The 23039-nt window shown below is 58.3% G+C and overlaps 2 protein-coding genes across 2 annotated transcripts in view; one reads left to right on the top strand and one right to left on the bottom strand.

Moving 5' to 3' along the window:
- Positions 1-18366, top strand: part of TECR (trans-2,3-enoyl-CoA reductase) — a 42892-nt gene extending 24526 nt beyond the window's left edge. The window contains exons 3-13 of the mRNA XM_034791970.1: positions 7943-7994; positions 8800-8844; positions 9347-9450; positions 9535-9650; positions 10066-10171; positions 10334-10406; positions 12033-12076; positions 12438-12495; positions 13445-13533; positions 15828-15873; positions 16929-18366. Of these exons, the coding sequence (XP_034647861.1) occupies positions 7943-7994; positions 8800-8844; positions 9347-9450; positions 9535-9650; positions 10066-10171; positions 10334-10406; positions 12033-12076; positions 12438-12495; positions 13445-13533; positions 15828-15873; positions 16929-17056 (861 nt within the window). The 3' untranslated portion in view covers positions 17057-18366. The remainder of the gene's footprint in view (positions 1-7942; positions 7995-8799; positions 8845-9346; positions 9451-9534; positions 9651-10065; positions 10172-10333; positions 10407-12032; positions 12077-12437; positions 12496-13444; positions 13534-15827; positions 15874-16928) is intronic.
- Positions 18367-20981: 2615 nt separating this feature from the next.
- The window catches only part of NDUFB7 (NADH:ubiquinone oxidoreductase subunit B7), a 7279-nt gene continuing 5221 nt past the window's right edge, over positions 20982-23039 (bottom strand). The window contains exons 2-3 of the mRNA XM_034791980.1: positions 22004-22172; positions 20982-21164 (exon numbers count right to left, since the gene is read on the bottom strand). Of these exons, the coding sequence (XP_034647871.1) occupies positions 21047-21164; positions 22004-22172 (287 nt within the window). The 3' untranslated portion in view covers positions 20982-21046. The remainder of the gene's footprint in view (positions 21165-22003; positions 22173-23039) is intronic.

Raw genomic sequence — 23039 nt, 5'->3', positions numbered from 1 at the left:
CTCGTGCAGTGTGGCCGTTTGTGCTGATTCCACCTGCAACGTGCCGTCCTTCAACCACTTTATCAAATGAGATGGGGAGCCAGCGGGATCTGATGGCTAGAACCTGGGAGGGAGACTGGGGTTCTAACCTGAGCTCTGCCAAAGACTTGCTGTGTGATTTGGGCTAGTCCCTTCCCCACTGTGTGCCTCGGTATCCCCCCATAAGATGGGGATAATGCTACTCGCTCGCCTCCATAAAGTACCTTGGTCTGTGCAAAGGTCGGTTCCTTGGAGCAGGGAAGCACCTTCCTGGGTGGTTTGTACACCTAGCACAATGGGGGCCTTGATCCTGATTGCAGCCCCTGGGTGCTGGTGCAGCACGAACAGCAGTAACGATGGCAGGCACGTGTTTTTAGCAGGGGTTCGCCACGGGACCAGGCTCCCGGGGAAGGGGGGGATTCTCTGTCTCTTGGTGCCTTCGAGACAGGCTGCCTTTCTGGACGATGCTTTAGCCAGACAAGTTCCTGGGCTCAGTGCAGGGTGACTGGCTGCCAGTCTGTGGCCTGTGATAGGCAGGAGGTCACATGAGAGGATCCTTTTTTGGGCCACCTGCCAGGAGGGTGTGTGGAGTCTCCTCTCCAGCCCAGCTACTAGAAAGAGGTAACTGGCTGTGTGGTCCATACAGAGGGCTGGGTCCGTGAGACACTCCTCTACCCGAGAACTGCCACCTCACACAGCACGCCTAGGAAGGAGGCCCAAAGGTGCCGTCCACTACACTTGTGCTGTTGTTCCCTTCCCAGCCTGTGGATGCCCACACGAGCTGCCGTGGCAGCAGCCCAGGTGTAAATACCTCTTCTGCCCCATCACCAGATGCAAAGAGGCTGCAGCATTTAACCAGAGCTGCCCAAGCTAACCTTACTGCCATTCCTGTGTGTCCTTCATAGCAGTGGTGTCAGCTGCCCAGCATCAGAGACCAGCTCTCCCAGATCCTGTGAGACTCACTTCTGTCGTGTTTCCCCCCGCCCCCCGTTCTGGAGATGATCCCTTTCCCTCTGGAGACCAATCTTTCTGTCCTGCCACTGCAGATCTTCTCTGTTTCTGCTGCCCACCTAGGTGCTTCCCATTTCAAGCCCCACTTCTCTGCTGGCACCCTGATGGGTGTTATCCCATCAATCAATCAATATGGATTGATATCACTGGTGCTTGCCCTTACCAAGCTGAATCCCAAAGCAGGGAGCAGCCTCGTCCATGCCCCCAAATCCTAGCTGAATGGACTGACTGCCAGAGCGTCAGCTTGGAGTTCCCCAGGGGCTGCCCCTGTGACACCTGCAGTTGCACTGACAGCCGCTGCTGGGGGAGAGATTTTCCCCTGCCTTGGGGAGGGAAGGGCTTCGGTCAGAACCAGAGCCAACCCACTGGCCGTGCTGATTGAATGTGTCACCTTGATGGGGTGTCTCCTGGTTGCTGGCTGCCACCTGGGGATCACCAGACACAGCCAGCACCACGAACCTGTAACTCCGTTAGCGTTGCTGCTTTGAAGAAAGCGTCCCCTCGTGTTTTGCAGCATCTTCTCTGCTCAAGCAAAGGAGAGATTAGTTCATGAGCTCGAGCACTCTCCTGCCTTTGATGTCAGCTGCTTTGGCTAGCTATTGGGGAGGGCTAAAGAGGAAAGATTCCCCCTAAACTCAGCAGGCTTTGAAGTGCAGCAGTGCTGAGGTCAGCAACTGTGCACACAGCACCGTAGGGCCCCCATGCCAACTCTCTCTGGGCCCAATCCTGTGGGCAAACTGGCACTGGTGGTTTAACTTTGTGCCTGGGTGGGTATGCTGCCCCTCTGAATAAACCCGGTGTTAGTTGTAAATCCGTTCGGGCTGGCAAGGAGGAAGTGGGTAAACTAAATATAGAGACGTGATTAAAATAATCCTGCGATGGGAGTGATCAGAACTCCTTCGTGTGCCCAAGAGGCCACCAGGGGCATTCAGCAGCAAGGCCTAAATCTCTTCCCTCTGCTGAGCTCTGGGCTGGGCGGTGGCCCCTGGGAATTCACTGCTCCCTTCTCAGGTCTCCCACCAAAGCTGGGAAGCGCTGAGTTTCAGACCTCGCTCTCCTGCATATGTGGCAACACAGCAGGGATCAACAGTCCAAGATCTCCTGTACCATGCAGGGCACCACACTTTGCAGAGGCGCAGTGCCTGGAATCCCAAACTTGGCTTTTTGTGGGTCCTCTAAAGTGCAGTCTTAAAAAGTGCCCCGCAAAGGGAAATGGGCAGGACCCCTTTTCTCTGCTGCTTTCAATGAAAGGGTGTCTCTGTTCGGTTGAATTATGGGTTAAGATTCAGATCTCATCCACTCTGGGAGACTCTGGCTTACTGGGGGTCTGTGGACGTTGTGACAACCCAAGTACCAAGGAAGTGAAATCTGCTTAATGGAGAGGGGAATCAATTCCGAGACTATTTAAAACTCTTTGGCTTTGTGGATACCTCTTCAGTGGAGTCACTTAGGAGAAATAAAATCTCTTCCTCAAAGATTCAGCAGCCCTGGCTCTTAAGATTAAATGATATTAAGGCCAGCAGGGAGCATTCGATCCTTTAGTCTGACTCCCTGTATAACACAGGCCAGGGAATGTCGTCCAGTTCTCTTCATAGGGCTGGTCCACACTAACCCCCCAGTTCGAACTAAGATACGCAACTTCAGCTACGTGAATAACGTAGCTGAAGTTGAAGTACCTTAGTTCGAACTACAAGGTACTTACCGCGGGTCCACACGCGGCAGGCAGGCTCCCCCGTCGACTCCGCATACTCCTCTCGCGGAGCAGGAGTATCGGCGTCGACGGCGAGCACTTCCGGGATCGATTTATCGTGTCTAGACAAGACGCGATGAAGATCGATTGCTTACCGCCGAACCCGGAGGTAAGCATAGACGTACCCATAGTGAGCTCAGCCAATTTGTGTCTGACTAAAGCATCGTCCAGAAAGGCCTTCAGTTCTGATCTGAAGAGATGGAGCATCCACCACTCCCCTTGGGAGTTTCTTCCAATGGCTCCCCCGCCCCTAGTGTTTAAAGTAAAATGGTGCCTCCTTTCTAATATGGGTTTGTCTGGCTACAGCTTCCAGCTGTGGGGTCTTGTTCTGGGACTTGCCGCAAAAGCAGACTTGCTTCGCCTCATGTTTAGCCTGTCCGATACTGCCACCTTCCGAAGTGTCAGGCTGCTAGGGAGGGTGGGGGTCTCCCATGGATTACTGTTTTCACTTGGCATGTGGGTGCCCTGGATGTGACCCTGGCTGTATGGTTTGGGGGGGAGGGTGGCATCTTGCCATCTTTTGCAAAGGAACCTAGTGGTTCCTCCACTTCCCAGCATCTCTGTGAGCAGCACAGACTTGAAGCAGCCCGGCACTGGAAACTAAGACGGGAGGACGGCGTCTGAAACTTTCTCCAGCCCGCCCTGGACTTTCCACAGGGCATCGTGAAGTAGCAATAGTGATCTAGCAGGAACATCCTGATGCTGTGGAGACAGCAGCCGCCTCCAGAGAGAGAACTCCAAGCAGGTCCCTGCCAGCAACAATGATCAGCCCTCCTGCGAGGAGCTGATCTCCATGTTACAGTGGAAGAACCGAGGCACACAGTGGAGGTCGCACAATGAGTCAGTGGTAGAGCTAGAGAAAGAACCCAGGAGTCCTGATGCCCCCCCAGTCCACTGCTCTCTAACCACTAGCTAACCTTGCCCTCAAAGGAACTGAGGAGTAAATCTTCGTGTTATTTAAAAGGGAGGCTCTGCTCTGAAAATTGGCTGTAAAAATGGCCTTTCCGTACTCCACAGCACTGTTCCCTGGGTGTGTGTCGGATGGAGTCAGAGCTCCTGCCAAAAATAAGTTCTGGCTGCTTCTTGCTCCTCTTACCCCTGGAGAGTCAACACAGCTGCGGGAGAGGCAGCTGAAGTCTGTCTTGTGCTTTGTCACCAGCACTGTTCCAATCATTCACGCCTGGACAAACCGCTAATACGTTGGCGTGGGCGTTGCCGAGGGTAGTTGCAGTGATGACTAGTGATGCATGAGAAGGAAAGAGCCAGCTTGATTCTCTGATCCCAGGAGGCGGAGGCTAAAGCCATCTTGTGCTGTGAGCCTGTTGGACCTAGAGTCGCTGAGAGATGGCGGCTGTGCGGCTGCATGGGGGCCATCTTGCAGAGTCCCTTTTCAAAGCAGAACTGTCCTTTCTGTGGGTGTCAATCTCTTAGGCCTTGGCTACACTTACCAGCTAGTTCGACGGCTGGAAATCGAAGTTCTGGGTTCGACTTATCGCGTCTAGTCTGGACGCGATAAGTCGAACCCGGAAGTGCTTGCCGTCGACTGCGGTACTCCAGCTCGGCGAGAGGAGTACCGCGGAGTCGACGGGGGAGCCTGCCTGCCGCGTGTGGACCAAGGTAAGTTCGAACTAAGGTACTTCGACTTCAGCTACGTTATTCACGTAGCTGAAGTTGCGTACCTTAGTTCGAATTGGGGGGGGTAGTGTAGACCAAGCCCTACTGACCTCAACGGCGGTCCTGCCCACAGAACTAGGGCAGGAGATAGCCTTATAGCGGAGCACGCTGGCTCGGTCCTCCAGCCAGTGCCCCGTTTACTTGATTTCTTTTTTGCACTGTGCCATGTGATTGAAAAGGCGTTAAGGAACCCATGAGCTCCCATAGCACATTCTGCCTTGCGCTGAATGTGGCTTTATTTTACTTGTCCTGATCGTTGTGTGCCCCCTTTGTCTGGATACACAGAAGTCAATCTCAGGCAGCCGTGTGGCCTAGGTACAAAGGGCAGGGCACTGCCACCATTTCACTCTGTACCTGCTTCCCCTCCCTGTGTCTCAGTGTCCCAGTCGGTGACATGTGGCTGCTGACACTGCCCCACCCAGCTCCCAAGGGTGCTGCAAGGACTGATTGACTAATCCCCGGTTGCAGACGGGGTGCGCTGCAGACGTGCTGAGCATCCTTGTTCATGTGAGGAGGATCTCTGATGCTTAGTCACTTTGCTGACTTGTAAATTTCATTAGCCTGGCCGAGTCTAATCCCACATAAACTTTCAGCCAGGCTGGGCTCTCGCCATGGTCGCAGGATGTAAACCCCTGGCCCACGCTCTGGAGTACTCGCAACACAGTCCCGCGAGGGCCAGAATGACTCCTCCTGGCCCCGCAACGAAACGCACAAGTCCAGTTCTGCTCTGAGCAGCTTCTGTTTGTTTGGGTTCCTTTGATTTACTCTGGCTGGCTGAGAGCTTTCTCAGGCGGGAGCCAGGTCTCCCCACTGTGGGAGTGGCCGTCCGCTGTTGTAGACACCCTACACCCACACCTGCTTGGGTTAGCTGGGTTTGCAGTGGGCACAACCTCCTTAAATGTAAGTGTCTGGTCCGGCGGTGATTCACAGAACACCCTTTAGCCCAGCACTGTCAGCATTTTGGGATCCGCCCAGGGAGGACACTGGGACTGAAGGTGGGAGGGGTCCTAGAGGAACAGAAGGTTCCCAGGAGCTGTGTATGAGAGCTGTCCCTCTCAGTGAGGGAAATGGATGAACCAGCGCGAGGTGCAGCAGAGTGCTGGTCTGTGACCAGCTTCACCCAACTGCTGATGTGCACGGTAATACACAGCACTGCCTCGCATCCGACCCACTGGGGAGCGGGACGTGGACTCCATGCCTGCCAGGATCGGGCCCAGAGCTAGCGTGGGAGAACAGCCCTTCCCTTTGAAGCCATTTTCCTAACTCGGAGTCTTGCAAACCCCGAGAGCAGCTGTGCTTCGACCGACGTACAATGACTATCAGAGCAATGGCCCGGTTAGTCCAGTATCCCAGCTGCTTCAGAGAATGGAGCAGGAAACACCCCAGTGGAATTACTTGCCCTTGAAAGAGGTTCCTTCCTGAGCCCTGTGAGTTGGTGCTGACAGCTATTAGATGTGTTATGGTAGCAGCGAGAGGCTTGTTGTATTAATTTACACGGAATAAAGGGGCCCAAAGAATCAAAGGTGTTAACATGACCCGTCATTGTCCAGCATTAAACAATGTTAAACAAGGGGTGGGATTTGGCAGAGACTTCAGCCTGCATAGTACCCTGGCAAACACGCCATTAACAATCCTTTTAACATTGTATTAAAGATAGAGAAAAGAAGGAAAAACAGTTAAAGCATTTGAAATGTAAAGTAGTAAGCCAGGCGTTCATTTCAACAGCATCCCTTGTTCCCTTCCCCTTTAGCGGGACAGAGTTTTTAGGAGGAAAAACCCTCTGGTCTGACAGTCACTTAGTTGGTATCAAAATGGTGATAACTGTCCTTTGCGGGGAAAAGAGAAGAAGTGAGTTAAGAATGGGCTGGAGCAGCTGGTGAAGGCCGATCTCATTTCCTTTACACCAAAACAAGACAAACCCACAAAAGGGGAGAGAAAAGAATAGCAAAGAGAGAAAATGCAGCTTCGGTCTCTGGGGTTGGCTCTCACTTGTCGCGTCACTGCTGGAGACACACGGGCCCATCACACGCTCTGATTAGCCACTCCGAGACCTGGCAAACTTGTACCAGCATTGGGCAGTTCAGGGCATTGTGTTTAGTTGCCTCTCTCTGGTCACAGACTCTTAGTTGTGTTGCAGAATAAGCAGTTGTGGCCAGCTAAGCCAGACTTTTATTAGACAGAAGGCAAAAGAAGTAAGAGGGGAAAGAGAAGAAATAAGGTGGGGAGGGGGGACAAAGGGTCACAGCCCAGGTGGTATTTGGGATTCAGCCAGAGCTGGTGGAATTGGCGATGTCGTCTGGCTCCTTCTCTCTGGCGTGGTCTAGTCAGGACATCTCTCAGGATCCGGAGTCTCAGGAGATGGTGCGGGTGGCAGCTCACTCAATAGCCAATTTTTTCTCCCCAAAATCTTTCTTTGAGGACCCCAAAGGGAGCGGTGGGTGGAATAGCCCAGCCCCTCAGTATTTTGTCCACCGGTTAGACCTGGTTGGTTCACTGAATTCTGGTCCCCCACTTTTCGTGTTTCCCAGGCATGATCTTAACTGTCCTTGAGTTACCTCGGGAGCCCTTTTTGTTGGGATAACTCAGTGTCTCTCTTTTTTTGCACCTTTTCCCATCAGCATATATTGTTGTAGGTTATTGTGACATCTTATGAACTTTTTGCTCCCTTTTAGAGAGGAGCTCCCAGTTAGGCCCAATTATTACCAAAGGCCCCAGCTGAGATCAGGGCCCCATTGTGCTGGGGAGAGAGTCCCTGCCCCAAAGAGCTTCCAGTCTAAGTAAACAAGCTAGGTTGGGTGAGGAGGAAACGAGCACGGAGCGGGTAAGTGACTGCCCAAGGTCATATGGCAGGTCAGCGGCAGAGCTGGAAATAGAACCCAGGTGGCCTGTGTCCCCACCCTGGTCACTACCACGTGCTGCCTGTACCACGCTGCAGCTGGAGGAGAGCTTGTGTATCTGTTTTCTATATACAGAAGCTCAAAGCATCAGGCCACCCCCCAGCCATATCAGACCCTGAGCCGTGCCTGGCTGCTGCCACTGGGATCCCTCTAGGGTTTTATTGCTTGCTTTGGATTGGCGGCCAGGTCGAGCTCTTTCCGGCTTGCACACCATGGTCCAAACTGTTAACCGCATTCCGACCGCGGAATCTCTATTCCTGGGGCAGTGCGAGGCCCAGGGAGAGCCCGGCTCGACCTGCGAAGCTTGCTGGTGCGGGCAGCAAAGAGAGCAAACTATGAAACTGAGCCCGTTGTATCGGCACGCTCCAGGGGCAAACACAGGGACCCCAGTGCTGCGCTGTCCCTTTGGTCAGAGCCCTGAGGGTCGAGCAGAACCTTGGCAGAGTTCACGGAGTCTCTTCCCAGACCCCGGGTGTAAGGTTATGGGGGCTGGGAAGTCTGTGGCCACGCTCCTGCTGATGTCCCTGGTAGTGGATCGGGCCCTCACTCTGTGCCCCTGGGTCTGTGGTCACTGCTGTCTGCTTCTCTGCAGGTGGAGCCCAATGCCACCATCGCCGAGATCAAGAACCTTTTCACCAAGTCCCGTACGTATGGCGTGAGCTTGCTTGTGTCGGCCCTGCCCTCCCTCTTCATCAGACTCCCACCCTCTGCTCACTGCCCCCTCCGAGTGCCGACCTCCATGGCAGTTGAGGGTGCGTAGTGCCCTGCAACACTGGGCCTTTGCACCCGAGCTGCCTGGCATGTCCCAGGCGCTAGAGCAGAGACGGGGCTCAGCTGCAATGGGCGTACGGAGAGGGCCCTTTCTCGAGGCAGCTGAGCACAGACAGACCTTGTGGTTCTCCTGACCTCGCCCCTCGCCAGTGCTGTCTAGTGTCAGCCCACTGGGCCCCAGGCCTGGCCTGTGCGGCGGTGGAGCAGGCTGTGCTGTATGCCACATGAGCGCAGGAAGGTATTGAGTATTTGGAATGGGAAGGGGAAGGGGAAGAAAAAACAGGTTCCCACGGGAAGCTGCCACTTCTCCTGAAAAAACTTGTTTAGTCAAAAATCCAATTTTCCGCCGACAGCCAGTTCATGATGGCGGACTTTGACCAGCTTTCTAGTGGGTGGTGAGAAACATCTGCAGCCTGCCGCGTTTGTAGCATCCTCTGGCATTTCGGTGCTTGGCCAATGGGCTTGGAGACCCATCAACAGCGGGAGCCACCAAGGCAGGAGCGAGCCTGTCGCCTTCTGCCCTTAGCAAGGTGCCTAAGGCCCAGCTCAGTCTTGTGAGTCTCCACGTGGATGGACTTGTCTCCATAACAGCAGCGTGGTTTGGTGCTGATCAGTTGGCACAGTCAGGGATTTTGGAGCCCCAGGGTGAGACCATTGTCTCTGCTTTTCTCTCCGCAGATCCCCAGTGGTACCCAGCCCGACAGTCCCTCCGCCTTGACCCCAGTAAGTTAGAGCGCCATGTGGGTTCTGACAGCTGTTGCTGCGTCTGTTCCCAGGCGCGCCTCTCTGCTGCTGCTGATCGGGTGCCCCATGGGTGGGGAAAGCGCCTGAGGGGAACACGAGCCACAGGGGCCTGTGGGGCAGGTGCTGACGCTGTTTCGAAGGGCGAGAGATCTGATCGACCACCAAAGGACTAGGGCTCTAGGAAGACCCAGATTTCTGGGGAAGGGCCCTGTGGGCTTCCCAGCTTGTACACGGGGGAGAGCGAACCTCCGGGATCACAGTGCTCTGCCCTGCAGCAGGGGCGGTGGTTCATTCTCCACATGGCTTTCATGGGGGTGTCACTGTGCTGCAGCGAACAGGAGAGCGCGGCCATGTTTCAGGGGGCTGGGGTCACTCGGGCACATTGCCATGGAACCAATGCCAGGGTAGCAGATTGCATCAGCATCCCAGTTGGCGCGGCCCCCCTCCCTTTGCCCTCTCTGAGTCTCCGCTCTCCTTCCAGAGGGGAAGTCCCTGAAGGATGAGGACGTGCTACAGAACCTGCCGGTGGGCACCACAGCCACACTGTACTTCCGGGACCTGGGTGCGCAGATCAGCTGGGTGACGGTGAGCAGTGGCAAAGGTCTTCCTGAGAAAGCCCCCCCCTGCCCATAGCACCCCCCTGTGCTCACAGGGCGCTTTGCCTTTCAGGTCTTCCTCACCGAGTACGCTGGGCCCCTGCTTATCTACCTGCTCTTCTACTTCCGAGTGCCCTTCATCTACGGCCCCAAGTATGACTTCACCTCCAGCAAGCACTCGGTTGTGCAGTGAGTATCTGTGATTGCGTCTGCTTAGCCTGCACTGGGGCTATGCCCTGGGATCTGGGTCTTCTCCTGAGCTGTTGGGGGCAAAGACCCTGTAGAAAACCTGAGCCCTAGGACAACAAACAGATGGGACGTGGATCCCTCTCCTGGAGGGGCCCTGCCTCCTGGGCCAGGCCTGCAGTCCCCGGGTTGGCCTCCTCTCCAGAGCGGGATGAGTGGGGAAGAGAAAATCTCACCCCTACAGGGACGCGGTGCTGGTCGGATTCCCTGCTGGCCTCTTCAGGGGAGCTGGCAGGTGCTCTCTGTTGGGACGCAGGGGACTTGCCTGCTCAGAAAAATTCCCTAGTGGGGAATGTACTCCCAGCCCGTATCCCGGGGGCATTGGTACCCACTTGCACCCTTGTGTCTTCCCTTCCAGCCTGGCCTGCATCTGCCACTCGTTCCACTACATCAAGCGCCTGCTGGAGACCATCTTTGTCCATCGGTTCTCACACGGGACGATGCCCTTGCGCAACATCTTCAAGGTGAGCGGGGTGGAGGGGCAGCACCGGGCAGACAGCAGGGCCTGGGGGCAGGTTAAGTGAAGTGAGGTTCGGGGGCTGGGCCAGCGGCTGCCCGGGGGATCCCTTTGACTCGTCTCGTTAGTGGAGCCTGTATTAAAAGAGCATTTCCTGATTTGTCTCTAGAATTGCACATACTACTGGGGCTTTGCAGCCTGGATGGCGTATTACATCAACCACCCGCTGTACACCCCACCAAGTAAGTGACCCCTCGCCTCTGCCTTGCTGCTCTCTGTGCCCTAGAGGGCGCTGTGCGATTCCAGCCCTTCTCTCTGACTGACAGATCGCCTTTTCCACTGCCTTGCTTCAGTGCCCTCTCCCCCCTGCTTCCATGAAAGATGTGCGGGTATCCCACAATGCACAGCGGCTGCCACACAACACTCCGTTTTCCCACAAGGCAGTGTGTCTGCATGGCAGGTGGAAACACTGGGATTCTACCCACCATGCACCATTCTTTTGCTGATACAACCATGTGGTCACAAGGCACCAGCACAAGCAGTCGAGTGTGACCACATGCCGCAGAGATAGTTGTGTCGCAGCACTGTGCCGGCAGACCTGTCCCTGGCCCAGCGTCTTAGCGTAGCCAAGGTCTTAGAGACATGGGGCAAGTCCAGGCTTCAGGCTTGTCTGGCTTGTGTCTCTGCAGGACGTAGTGGTGACTTGGAGGTGTAGGTTGGGAGCACTGTCAGCCCTGAATGAAGGGGGCTGCATTGTTAACACAGGGGTTTTCTCCCAAATATGCTAATTAAATAGTTGAGTTACAGCAAACACAGCCCAAGCCGGGATAAATGGCTGGGAGCTGAACTCAGCCTGGGAATAGGGTGCAAACGTTTAACCAGGGGGGTAACTGTCCCTTGGAACGACTCGCTCAGCGGCACGTGGAGACTTCAAATCGTGGACGAGTTTCTCAAAGCTCCGCTGTAGCTCGGTCACGAGTTCTGGGCCAGGTGCTGGTGCAGGGGGAGGGTCTCTGGCCTGGGCTAGGCAGGGGTCAGTCTGAATGGGCAGAACGGTTCCTCCTGCCCTGAAATCGGAGACGTCAGTTTTAAACAAGTGGGCGAAAAATTGTTTCCCTCTCAGTCTCGTTTCCTTGGCATTTCTAGTCGTAAACTCCTTCACTCCCCAGCCGTCCCCAGCGCCCCCCTGGGGATCAGATATGACAAGCTGCAGCCAGTGTTTTGTTTAATTAAAGGCCTTTTGTCCCTTCCTGCATCGTAAAGGGTTAAAAACCCAAATGAAGAAGCCCACACTCTCCTGCTTTGCATGTCACCTTCCATCGAACCTTCCTCCACTCCTGCAGCAACCCATGACCTCGATTCCTTCCCTTCATCTCCATGCGCTGATATGAGTGTGGTCCAGCCGCCCCACGGCGTCTTGTACCGTACCCCCTGCCCAGCGACTTCACCCCCCTTGCTCGTTCATGTCCATTACTCTAGCTGGCTCTAACCCTGGAAGAAGTGGGGCCCCCCCCCCAGGACTGCACTGCCCTCACCCTTAGAGAGGAGGGGTGAGCAGGGAAGGTCGCCACGCTGCCCAGCTCTGGATATGCACTGGCCCTAGGGGTGTTCATCTGGTATCTTTCATGGGCACTTAACAGATCCACCCCACCCTTGCTATGAATTTTTGTTTCTTTCCGAGCCATTATTGCAGTAGGGCCTATGAACACCAAAGCCACGCGCTCCCGCTGCTGACCATGTGCTAGCACGTTCCCTACGCAGACACCAGGCTCTGACCCTGTAAACCCACCCCTAGCGCCCTGTGAGATGAGTGTTCTTCCCCCCGCCCCCCGTGCCAGGCTAACCTCTGCCCTTCCCCTCCCCCGCAGCCTACGGAGACGAGCAGGTCAAGCTGGCGCTCATTATATTCCTGGTAAGAACTGCCCGTGGCAGGGAGGGGAGCAGGGAAGGAGGCTGCTCAGCTGGGCTTGGGCAGGAGTGCCAAGGGGGGTACTCCGGGGGTGTGCCCACTGGAGATGGGCATGTGTGCAAAGGTGGGGGGGGAATGAGGGTGCCAGAGTGTGGGGTTGGGGAGAGGGAGGGATGAGGGTGCCAGGAGGATGGGTGGCAGGTGGCACTGCAAGAGTGCTGCCAGCCAATGCCCTTCCAGGCCCATGCCCCTCTGAGCTGATGGGGGATCCTGCCACTGCAAGGGGGGTTGAACCCCCAGCCAGGGAGAGGGAAGGGGGTTGCTGGGACCCAGGGCACTGATCGCTCCCCTGCTTCCTCCTCAGTTCTGCCAGCTGGGGAACTTCTCCATTCACATCGCTCTGCGGAACCTGCGGCCGGCGGGTGAGTGGGGGCGGGGCCCCGCTGGCCCTCCAGGGCTTCAGTTGCTCAGGGGTGACGGGGCAAGGATGGTCAGTCCGAGGGCAGCCCGAGGGTGGGGGCAGGGCCTGCTTGTATCCCTGGCTGAGGTATGGGGATTGGGAGTGCGCTCGGGGTCCGGGGCATAGTCTGAGTGAGAATCTATCCCCCCCCCATGCCCCTGGCTCCCGTTCACAGAGGGTTCTCCTCCTTGCTCTCCGTCCTCCCACCTCTCCAGAGTCTTGCTAATGTTTAATGTAAGAAACACAGGAGAAAACCCCCTCTCTTCCTCAGACCCCCTATAAGCATCCTAGGGGGCAGAGACGGGCAGCGATAGACAAGTGTCTCGCTAAACCCCCACGGCTTCCCCGGGTTGCGGAGGACACCTGCGTTCCCAGTGCAGACGCCTCTGTCTGGGTGCTGGTGGCTCCAGTGACTGGTTCATAGCAGTGTCTGGAACGGCCTGGCTGGCAGATCCTCGGTCTCCAGGCACAACCATCATGGAGGCCTCAGCCTCTCTGGGCAGGACGTGGCACCCTGACTGGGATATGGCTGTCCCAGATGTGTGTAGTCCCAGCAGCCGGGGAGGGGGTGGGGGAACTTTCTGAATGAGTCCTGGCCAGCCTGGCACCCTGCCTCTTTACTGCCCCATCAGCCCCACGTGTCAGATCAGCCCCGATGGTGCCCAGTGCAGCAGGGCAGGGATGGGGGAACATGCCGTTGCCTCAGGCTCCAGTGGGCTGCAGGAAGCACTGGCCTGTGTGTGAGTGGAGATCTGCCGCACCACACCGGGGAGCTGCAGCAGCATCTCCCAGAACGGTGTCTGACAGGGCTGTCTCCCCAGTTCCCGCCGAAAGCTGATCCCACTCCCCGGGGGGGTCTCATTGCTCATGCGAAATAAATCATGCTGGATTTCTGCTTCTCTCCCTCCCAGGCTCCAAGACTAGGAAGATCCCATACCCCACCAAGAACCCCTTCACGTGGCTCTTCCTGCTAGTGTCATGTCCTAATTATACCTACGAGGTGAGCCCCGCCCCACCCGTCTCCCCGCCAGCAGCAAACTGGCGGGTGCCCTGAGCCCAGGGCTGCCTGGCACCAGCCCGCCCTGGTCCACAGATCTTGTTCCTGGTCTCCATGAGCGGCAGCTGCCTCCCTGAGACAGGCAGCTAGAGAGTGACCTTCTATCTGCCTCCTGCTTGCTGTTAATTAATAACGAGCTTGTGTTCCTCATCCACATGGGGGCCCCAGACTCCACAAACTGTCTGTGTATGATCTCCACTCTATTGGAACATCACTGTTCATCCCAGAAATGCAACCGTCTCTGGGGTGGAACTCAGCAGCGGCTTAACAGCCACACAGCTGAACCCGTTAGGGCAGGAAGCCAAGGAGAATGCCCTTGTCTAACTGAAACTGCAGGGGGAATTCAGAAGGTGGCAAGACTTGAATTTGACTGGGAAAACCGGGAGTTAACGGCCCTGCTTTTGGGAAAAATGTGTGTGATAAGAAATAGCTGGGACCTTGCACCCCTAGTGCTATGCTAAGACATTGGGGTCAGCCCTGACTGAGAAGGGAGAGTGCCCCCTACTCAACTTCCCACCCCACTCCTTGCCAGACGGCCCCCCCTAGTGCTACACCGGGGTCAGCCCTGACTGAGAAGGGAGAGCGCCCCGGCTGAGGTCCCCGCTCTGCTCCCTGCAGGACGGCACCCCCTCGCACTGTACTGGGGTCAGCGCTGACAGAGAGCAGAGCGCCCCCTGCTGAACTCCCCGCTCCACGGCCTGCAGGACAGCACCCCTATTAAATCAGCAGCAGCCATTAGCAATCACCTGTGCTCTGCCTGGCCCAGCCCTGCATAGCTCCTGGAGTTAATGAGGCGACATGGCAACAAATGCCCAGCTTGGCACCACCAACAAAGCCCCGGGCCTGAAGCCAGCTCCAACTCGGCAGTGTTGGTGATGCTCACAAGGGGTTTGGGTGTTCAGGGGCTGTATCTTCAGCTAGCCCTGGGCTCCCGAGAGCGCGTCCCTTTGCTGGAGTGCCACTCACCCACCAGGAAGGGACCTTTCCCTGCCCGGGCTGGCAGCTGCCTCGTGTGTGCCCAGCCACCCCTTCCTCCAACTCAACTACTGTCAGGGCTGGGGACTCCCCATTGCAGGTCCCCCGACTGCCCTGATCCCTGGTGTAGGTGCGGGGGTGAAAGCTCCCCCTGCCAGTCCCATCATCCCCAGCACCCTTATTCCTGCCCTAGCGTCTCCCTCCCCATAGGGGGCACAGTGTGGGGGAAAGATTTCCCTTGGGAACTGGCCCCTTTGACTCCACTTTCCTTCCAGCCCCTGGGCATTAGGTCACCCCTCCAGGGGGGCACCCGCACCCCCAGTGCTGGACAGCCCCTCCCCACGAGGGTCTGAGATTGCTCAGCTCTCAGGGGCTGGGCGGGCCTGGCCTCCCTGCCATTTGAGTCCACATTAAGGAAGGCACAACAGGCTCCTCACAGAGAATGCAGTGCTGGACCTGTGCCCATTCGGAGGGAGCCCGGCTAGGCCCAAGTCCCTGCCTCCCACTGCCACGTACGCTCTGGGCATGCGGCTTGGGGCTCTATGGGTTAATAGTGCGTGGTGGGTGGGGGCATTGCTCTGTGTCACAGGGTCTTCACAACAGCCCAGGTCTAGCAGGGGGTTGCAGGTCAGGATAGAGGAGCACTGGCAGAGCTGGGCAGTGGAGGGAACTCAGGGTTGGGGTTGAGGGGCACTGGCAGAGCTGGGGGAGGGAAGCCCAGGGCAGGAGCAGCAGGTGGGCACTGGAATAGGGTTGCCAGCATTAAATGCATGCCTAGCTGGTGAAGTCCTGCTTGGCTGAGGCAGCAGGCTGAGGTGCCCTGCTGGAGCCCAGGATGTGCCTGTCACAGGGCCCGGGCAGAGGCCAGTCGATCTTCCCACGGTCATTTTCCCTGCCCATGAAGGCGTCAGAGCTGGGGCCTGGCAGGGGACCTTCGCGTGAAGGCGAGTGCAGGGGAGTCTTAGCGGCCGTGTCACCGTGCCCCTCCGCCATGTGCACAGCTCAATTGTCTTCCGCCCCCCCTGCCCCCTCACTCCGGCTCAGGTACAATAAAAGCCCCAACATGGGCTGCTGAACTGGGCACCCCTAGCAGGTGGGGAGATCTGCTGCTGTGCCGCAAATGGCTCCGTGAACTTGAATGAGCGCCCCCTGTCTGTGAGTGAGCGCCACTCGCCAGGCCTGGGCTCCCCTGTGCCATGCGGGGGCGGGTTCTGCCCAGCTCCTGGCTTCCCCAGCGCTAACTGCAGCTGCTTCTCTTCCAGGTGGGCTCCTGGATTGGCTTCGCCATCATGACTCAGTGTCTCCCAGGTGAGTGCGGTGTGGGGGAAGGAGCCAGGGCACAGGGACGCCACATTGTCTCCCCACAACATCTGCGGGGCATGGGCCAGGCGGGTCTTGCCTTCTTGCTGCCAGGGCCACCTATCCCTGTTCTGGGGGAACAATAACCCCCTACATGGCCAGCGATATGGCTCCCAGCATGTCACAGAGATCATCTCCCTCTCACAGGGGGAAACCGAGGCACAGGTAGGCCAAGGCACCTGCCTGAGTCGTTGTCATAGACGGGGAATAGAATCCAGGAATCCTGACTCCCAGCCCTGCCCACTTCACCAAACTCCTTGAGTGTGGTCGGTGTCAGCCCAGTTCCTGGCTGGGTTCACAGCCCACCTCCCCAGGCTCCCTGCACTCAAGGCTCGTCCTGGTTCCCGGCACTGAGGGAACCGCCCCGGTCTGCAGGGAGTAGGCGAAGCAAAGACTGCAGCGTGGGCTGCCCTGCAGCCGAAGTGTGAGTTGCTTTCCCTGGCATCCGCTGGCTGCCTTTTCCCGGGAGTGGCACCGCCCAGGGGCCTCCAGCCTATCAGGCGGGAGCCCCCTGCTGCTTCCTCGGGGAAATGCAGGTACCTCATTTTGTGCAACACCTGGTTCTTGGTCCCCTTGGAGGGGGGCGGGGGGAGCCAATGGTGGGGGCTGGCCCAAGGGGGCAGCTCTCATTTTAGGCCCGAGCCGAATCCAGGCCCAAGTGAGTCGAGTCCTTTTTCCAACCTGACCCTTCGCCCTGAACCTGAGTCAGTGTCGCTGCCTCCTCCAGCCAGGAGTGGGAGAGGTTGGCTCTCAGCTGGGCCCAGGGCACTTGGCACCATGACTGTGAACCTGGGTCCTGCCAGCCATTACTGCAGTGTGAGAGGTGCTGTGACTCGTGGGTGCCCGCACAGCACAGCGAGGAGCAGGCCCCAGGGCACGCAGTCATGCCAACCCCCGTGGCAAGAGGAGAGCTGACCCGCAAGGTCCTTTTACCTACCCAACCCCGGGGGGGGGGCAAGGGAGTGCCCCCCCAAATTCCTCACTGCTTTCCTCTCTGCCCACAGTGGCCCTGTTCTCTCTGGTCGGCTTCATCCAAATGACCATCTGGGCGAAGGGGAAGCACCGCAGCTACCTGAAGGAGTTCCGGGACTACCCACCCCTGCGCTCGCCTATCGTCCCCTTCCTGCTCTGAGCCGCGGGGGCTGCTGGGGCTTCGTGTATCTGTGCAGTCCAGGGAGGAGCCCACCCCCCACATCTGGCCAGCTGGCACAGGGCTCGGGGGAAGCTGCCCAAACTCACCCAACTCCTCCCTGCTGGGTTTCTGCAGCTGCCCCTGTGCTCCCTTGGGGGGGGTGTCCCCACCACCCCCAGGGAAGCCAACACCCAGCCCTGCTCAGAGCCGATGCTCTCCTCCCGCTGCGCCATGCACCCAGATCTACAGCCCTGCCTAACTGGAAATGAACCCAGGGAGAAGCTGGAGCTGCCTCGGGCTGGATGCAGCCACTCAGAGCTGTGGCCTGGAGGGAAGGACCCTGGCCCCAGGCACCTGCCAATGCAGCCTGATCCCAGAGGGGCTGAGCGCTCGTGCCCACGGTGGAGCTGGTGGGAGTGGCAGGTGCTCAGCCCCACCGGAGACCAGGTTCCAGCTCAGGATCAGAGGTGCCTCATTTCCGGCTCCTGAGCAGGAAGAGAACTCCTTTCCTGGGTCACATCTCCATGGCAGGGCCTCAGGGGGCGAGTCCTGGGCTGGGGCCTGGGCCTTGTTCAGCACCCCTCTCCTTCGCAAGATGCCCAGGGGCGAGTCCTGGGCTGGGGCACGGGCCCTGTTCAGCACCCCTCTCCTTCGCAAGCTGCCCAGGGGCGAGTCCTGGGCTGGGGCACGGGCCCTGTTCAGCACCCCTCTCCTTCGCAAGCTGCCCAGGGGCGAGTCCTGGGCTGGGGCACGGGCCCTGTTCAGCACCCCTCTCCTTCACAAGCTGCCCAGGGGCTGCTGCAAGACACAGCTGGGCTCTGACTTCTGCCCTGCACCCCACGCTGAGGCTGGCAGGGTCTGGTCAGGCCCCCAGCCCCAGGCTGCCTTTCCCATGTGCCCTGCTGGCCCAGCTGTTAAGGGCATCCGAGCCCGAGCAGGCCCCATGGGCAGCGAGTTTGCAGATGAGTGTTTAGAATGGTGCTGGCAGAAGTGGGAGTCGGACCTGAGGCATGTTGGGGGGGGGGCGGGGTGAGCCAGGAGTGGGGTGATGAGAGAAAGGGGAAGGGCACTAGCCCTGTGTAGGGAAAGCCAGGGGCAGCAGGTCAGGATTGTGGGGCACTGGCAGGGCTGAGGGGGCAGGGCTACGTGGGGGAGCTCAGTGGGCAGCTGCTTGACTCAAGCCAGCGCCGTTAATTGTAAGCACAGTAAAGGTTTTTGTTTTGTACCATTCTTCTGTTCCGTACTTCCCCGGGCCGCTGAGCGGCCGCCCTGGCCCGCCGTCCCAGGCTGGAGCTCAAGCCTGGCTGTGCCGGGAGCAGAGCAGGCTCTTCTAATAAAGACCGGGGGTGAGACCCTTCCCGGGCCCAGCCCAGCTCCCTCCTGCACGGGCTCCTTGGCAGCTTCTGTGTCCTTTGCTCTTACTCCATGTGACTGTGGGGAGAGAGGGGTGGCCCTAACTTCCCTGCCCTGGGGGCTTGGTGCATGTTGGACAAGGCCCAGGCCCCGTGGGGAGGGCTAGGCTAGGTCACCCATCACTGGAAGGAGTCCTGGGGAAGGCTCTGGGGTCCCAAGGAGAGAAACCAAGGGGGCAGGGAGGGCAGAGACTGGCCATGGGCCAGGCTCTCCTCTCTGAATGGCTACCCCTAGAGCTCGGAGTCTCCCAGGGGGGCTATGCCTAGGACAGGGGCCGCCCTGGGTGCCACCACACCTTCCACTTCAGCATGAACACATCACTGCCCCTGTGCCCAGGATTCTCTGCCGCTGAGCCAGGCTCGCTTCCTTGGGCCGCTGTTTTGTCTCTCCATGGTTCTGATTTGGGCAGCTGAAATAGTGTCTTAGCTCCAGCTGTGCGCGCGCGCACACACACACACACGCGCACAACCCCCCCCCCCCCCCCCCGTAGGACTGAGAACGGCCCTGCCCCAGCACAGGAGCTGCAGTGAGCCTCTGCCCAACCGTGTCCAGGATCGTTCTGCCTGTCCAGCCACGTCTCGCTGCCCCCCCCCCCACCTCAACAGAGGGGATCAGCTGGGCTCCAGGTGTGTGGGGTGCTCTTTGCATAGCCACTCCCCCTGTCACTGAATGGCAGGCACTGCACCCCACCTAAGGGCTGGTGCCATCTATTGCCCCCTGCCCCCAGCCATACAGCACAGCTGGGGAGGGGCAGCTCTGGTTTCTTTGTACACAGCAGCGACTCATGCCCATTGCCCTAGCCACGCTGCACTTGGGCTGAAGCAGAACTAGCTCTGCCCTCTGCTGCTGGCAGACATCTCTCCAGCGGGTGTGGACAAGAGCAAGAAAACAGCCCCAGGGGCAGGTGCAGCACACCCTAGATTCTCCAGCAGCTGCCCCCAAAGGGCAGGGGTGTGACAAATCCTCCCCCCCCCCATAGCTGTGCCAACCTAACCCCCGTTGTGGACACAGCTAGTGTGACTAGCACTTGGCGAGATGGGTGCTGTAAAACCCTTCCCCGGCTGTAGCGCGTGTCGCCGTTACAGGGCCAAAGCTATGCCATGGCCTCAGCCCAAAAGCTCCCCAGACGGACAGCAGCGAGCACGAGCAGGTTCCCTGCAAGGAGAAGGGGCAGCGGGTAGATTCCCAGCACTGGCGGCCAGGGCAGGAACGGAGCCAACTACCCGTGGGAGCTGGAACTCTCAGCGCGTCTGGCGCTGTCTGAGCCCAGCGGAGCTCGGCCGTGCTGAGGGCCAGAACTCGGCAGCCATAGGGTGTCGCAACCGCACACACTCCAACCCTGGGAGGGAGCCGAGCATCACCCCGCTCACAGCCCGGGGAGAAGGTGGGGGTAGCCCAGGGACACCTGGCTCTAGTCACTAGACCCTATCCCCGTCCCAGAGCAGGACCACCACCCAGGAGTAGTGTTCCCTCTAATATTTTACATCCATGTGTGGAATGAATTTTGTTATGTGCACCAATATAGAGGTGATTGGTGCACATGACAAAAATTCATGTGGGGGTGGGGCCAAGAGGTTCGGACTGTGGGAGGGGGCTCAGGGCTGGGGCAGAGAGTTGGGGTGTGCAGGCTCTGAGGTGGGGCCAGGGATGAGGGGTTTGGAGTGGGCTTAGGGCTGGGGCAGAGGACTGGGGTGAGGGCTCCGGCTGGGGGTGCAGGGTCTGGGGTGGGCTTAGGACTGGGGTGGAGCCAGGGATGAGAGGTTTGGAGTGGGGGAGTGGGCTCAGGGTTGAGGCAGAGGGTTGGGGTACGGGGGGTGTGGGCTCTGGGATAGAGCTGGGGATGAAAGGCTTGGAGTGAGCTCAGGGCTGAGGTGTGCAGGCTCTGGGGTGGAGCCAGGGATGAGGGGTTTGGAGTGGGCTCAGGGCTGAGGTGTGCAGGCTCTGGGGTGGAGCCAGGGATGAGGGGTTTGGAGTGGGCTCAGGGCTGAGGTGTGCAGGCTCTGGGGTGGAGCCAGGGATGAGGGGTTTGGGGTGCAGGCTGCCCCCAGGATGTGGTGGGCAGAGAGGACTCCACCCAGCTCTTTCTTGCCGCAGCAGCCCAGGGTGAGGCGCCTCTCCCCAACTGCAGCAGCTCCGGAAGGGCTGGGTTGGGCAGGGCCGAGGGAGGGGCACCTCCCCCGGCCGCAGCAAGTTCGGGGCAGGTCTGCGCTGGAGCCGGCGGGGCGGGGCACCTCTTCCCACAGCAGCCCTGAGCAGGGCTTAATAGGGAGCTGCACGGCCACGCAGCTTAATGGGAACTTAGCCCAGGAGTCCTGACTCCTGCTCTAACCACTAGGAAATGTCACCGCTCACTGATCCCCATAACTTCAGGTCCAAGTCTGAAGAAGCTCCGAAGTTGGTCACTCACCTGGCTCCCCCTCGTGCCCAGCACCTGCAGTGATGGGGCATTACAGCCTCAGTGCAGTACACGCTCATGCCCTGCCCACCCCCACTCCAGTCACCAAGCGCGATCCAGACGCAGACGAGCCATTCTTTATTCCCTTACATAGAATACAAGGAGGGGATTTCTCCAACCCCTCAGGTGGATGGGGACACAGGGCTCTGCTTTGCTCTAGCCGCCGCCTTCTGCTCCAGCTTCTTCTTCCTCACCAGCAAGCGCCGCTCCCGCTCAAACTCCTTCATACGCTTCACATAGCTGGGGCGAGAGGAGACATCAGTCACGGGGGTCCACCTGCATCTCCAGCAGGAGCAACCCCCCCTTCCCCCCCCCCCCAGCATGCTGCACCCCCCCACTCTGCATTAGGTACAGGCCGAGCTCAGAGCTGTTGGACTGTCCCACTTTCCTGGAGGGGGGGCTCACTGAAATTAGATTCACTGCTTTGAACCAATCCTTAGGCTATCTGGCCCCTCCCCCCTGCCCCACAGCTTCCCCCTCCAGATCCCTCCTCCACTCCACAATCCCCACGGTGACACAGCCGGGCCAGCCCCATAACCACGTTCCACCTAGTACCCCTCCCTTCACTCTGGGGTCTGCTCGGCCCAGGGCTTGACCCTCTGTGGGAAGGGCCCTACACGTGTTTCATCACCATCCTGCAGGGTTAGCCGCACCAGTGGGGCCCGGGGCTCAGCCAATGGCCCAGAACGCTGCTTTCTGAGATGCCTTCTGCAAAGTAAGGGGGGGGGGGCGTTTATTTCTGTGCTAAGCGCCCGCCGTAGCTGGTTACTGGGGACCATCAGCACATTCTTAGGCTTAAATCCCCTATGTGGGAAGGGCAGGTGCCAATCACACCGAGCTCCGGCAGCACCTTTCATCAGTAGACCTCAAAGCACCGTGCAAAGGAGGCCAGTTGCCCCAGGTCACCCAGCACACCGGTAGCAGAGCTGGGAATAGAACCCTGGTCTCCTTTGTGCTCTCTCCACTAGGCCATGCTGCCCCTCTCTACCCCTAGGGCTGCCACCCCCAGCTCTGTGGCCCTAGGAGCGGAGTAGCCTGTGAATGGTGCCAGGAGCCCCCCAGCACAGGCAGCCTCGTACTCAAGGTGCTGGCAGTAATCCCAGTCGTGCTTCTCATTGTCGCAGGCCAGGAAGTTGGGGAAGCAGTCGCGCTTGCACTTCAACAGCTTGATCAGGTAGTGGGCGCAGTAGTCGCGCATCTCCAGGGGCAGGTTAGCGTCATTCAGCTGCTGCTGCGTCGCTACCATCACTGTGGGGGACACAGAGGAGGGGCAGAGGTGAGGCTGGGAGCAGGACGTGGGCGTGGCACACCAGGAACTGAACCTGGGACCTCCAGAGATAAAAGCACTAGTGGCCCCTCTACCTCCTGGGCAAAGAGCCAGGCTCCGTCGCGGGGCCGTAACGACCGCAGCGAATGTGGATCGGGCACCGAGTGAGACTCTGAACACCCTATACATGAGCCCTTCTGATGAAGCTCCATGGAGAAACTGAGGCACGGGAAGCAACTTGTCCAAGGTCACAGAGGGAGAGCTAGGGATACAAGTCAGAAGTTTTTGGCTCCAAGCTCTCTCTCTCTCTCCCCATTTCAATTACATGTGTTATTATTTACACTTGTCTCAGGATCTATACCTCTACACAGGACAGGGGTTCGACTGCCCTCTACTATGTCATGATCTTGGGTTTACACAGTTCCTTTCAACGCAGAGCACTGACTGACCCTCGTATAGGCAGTTCAGACACTCGCAGAATCATAGAAGATTAGGGTTGGAAGAGACCTCAGGAGGTCATCCCCTTGCTCAAAGCAGGACCAACCCCAACTAAATCATCCCAGCCAGGGCTTTGTCAAGCCAGGCCTTAAAAACCTCTAAGGAAGGAGATTCCACCACCTCCCTAGGTAACCCATTCCAGTGCTTCACCAGCCTCCTAGTGAAATAGTGTTTCCTAATATCCAACCTAAACCTCCCCCACTGCAACTGAAGACCATTACTCCTTGTTCTGTCATCTGCCACCACTGAGAACAGTCTAGATCCATCCTCTGGAACCCCCTTTCAGGTAGTTGAAAGCAGCTATCAAATCCCCCCTCATTCTTCTCTTCTGCAGACTAAACAATCCCAGT

The sequence above is a fragment of the Trachemys scripta genome, chromosome 16 (assembly GCF_013100865.1).
Source record: "Trachemys scripta elegans isolate TJP31775 chromosome 16, CAS_Tse_1.0, whole genome shotgun sequence".
In the NCBI taxonomy this organism is placed as follows: Eukaryota; Metazoa; Chordata; order Testudines; family Emydidae; genus Trachemys; species Trachemys scripta.
Note: the sequence above shows the minus strand (reverse complement) of the source record. Positions and strands in the feature narration are given on the sequence as shown.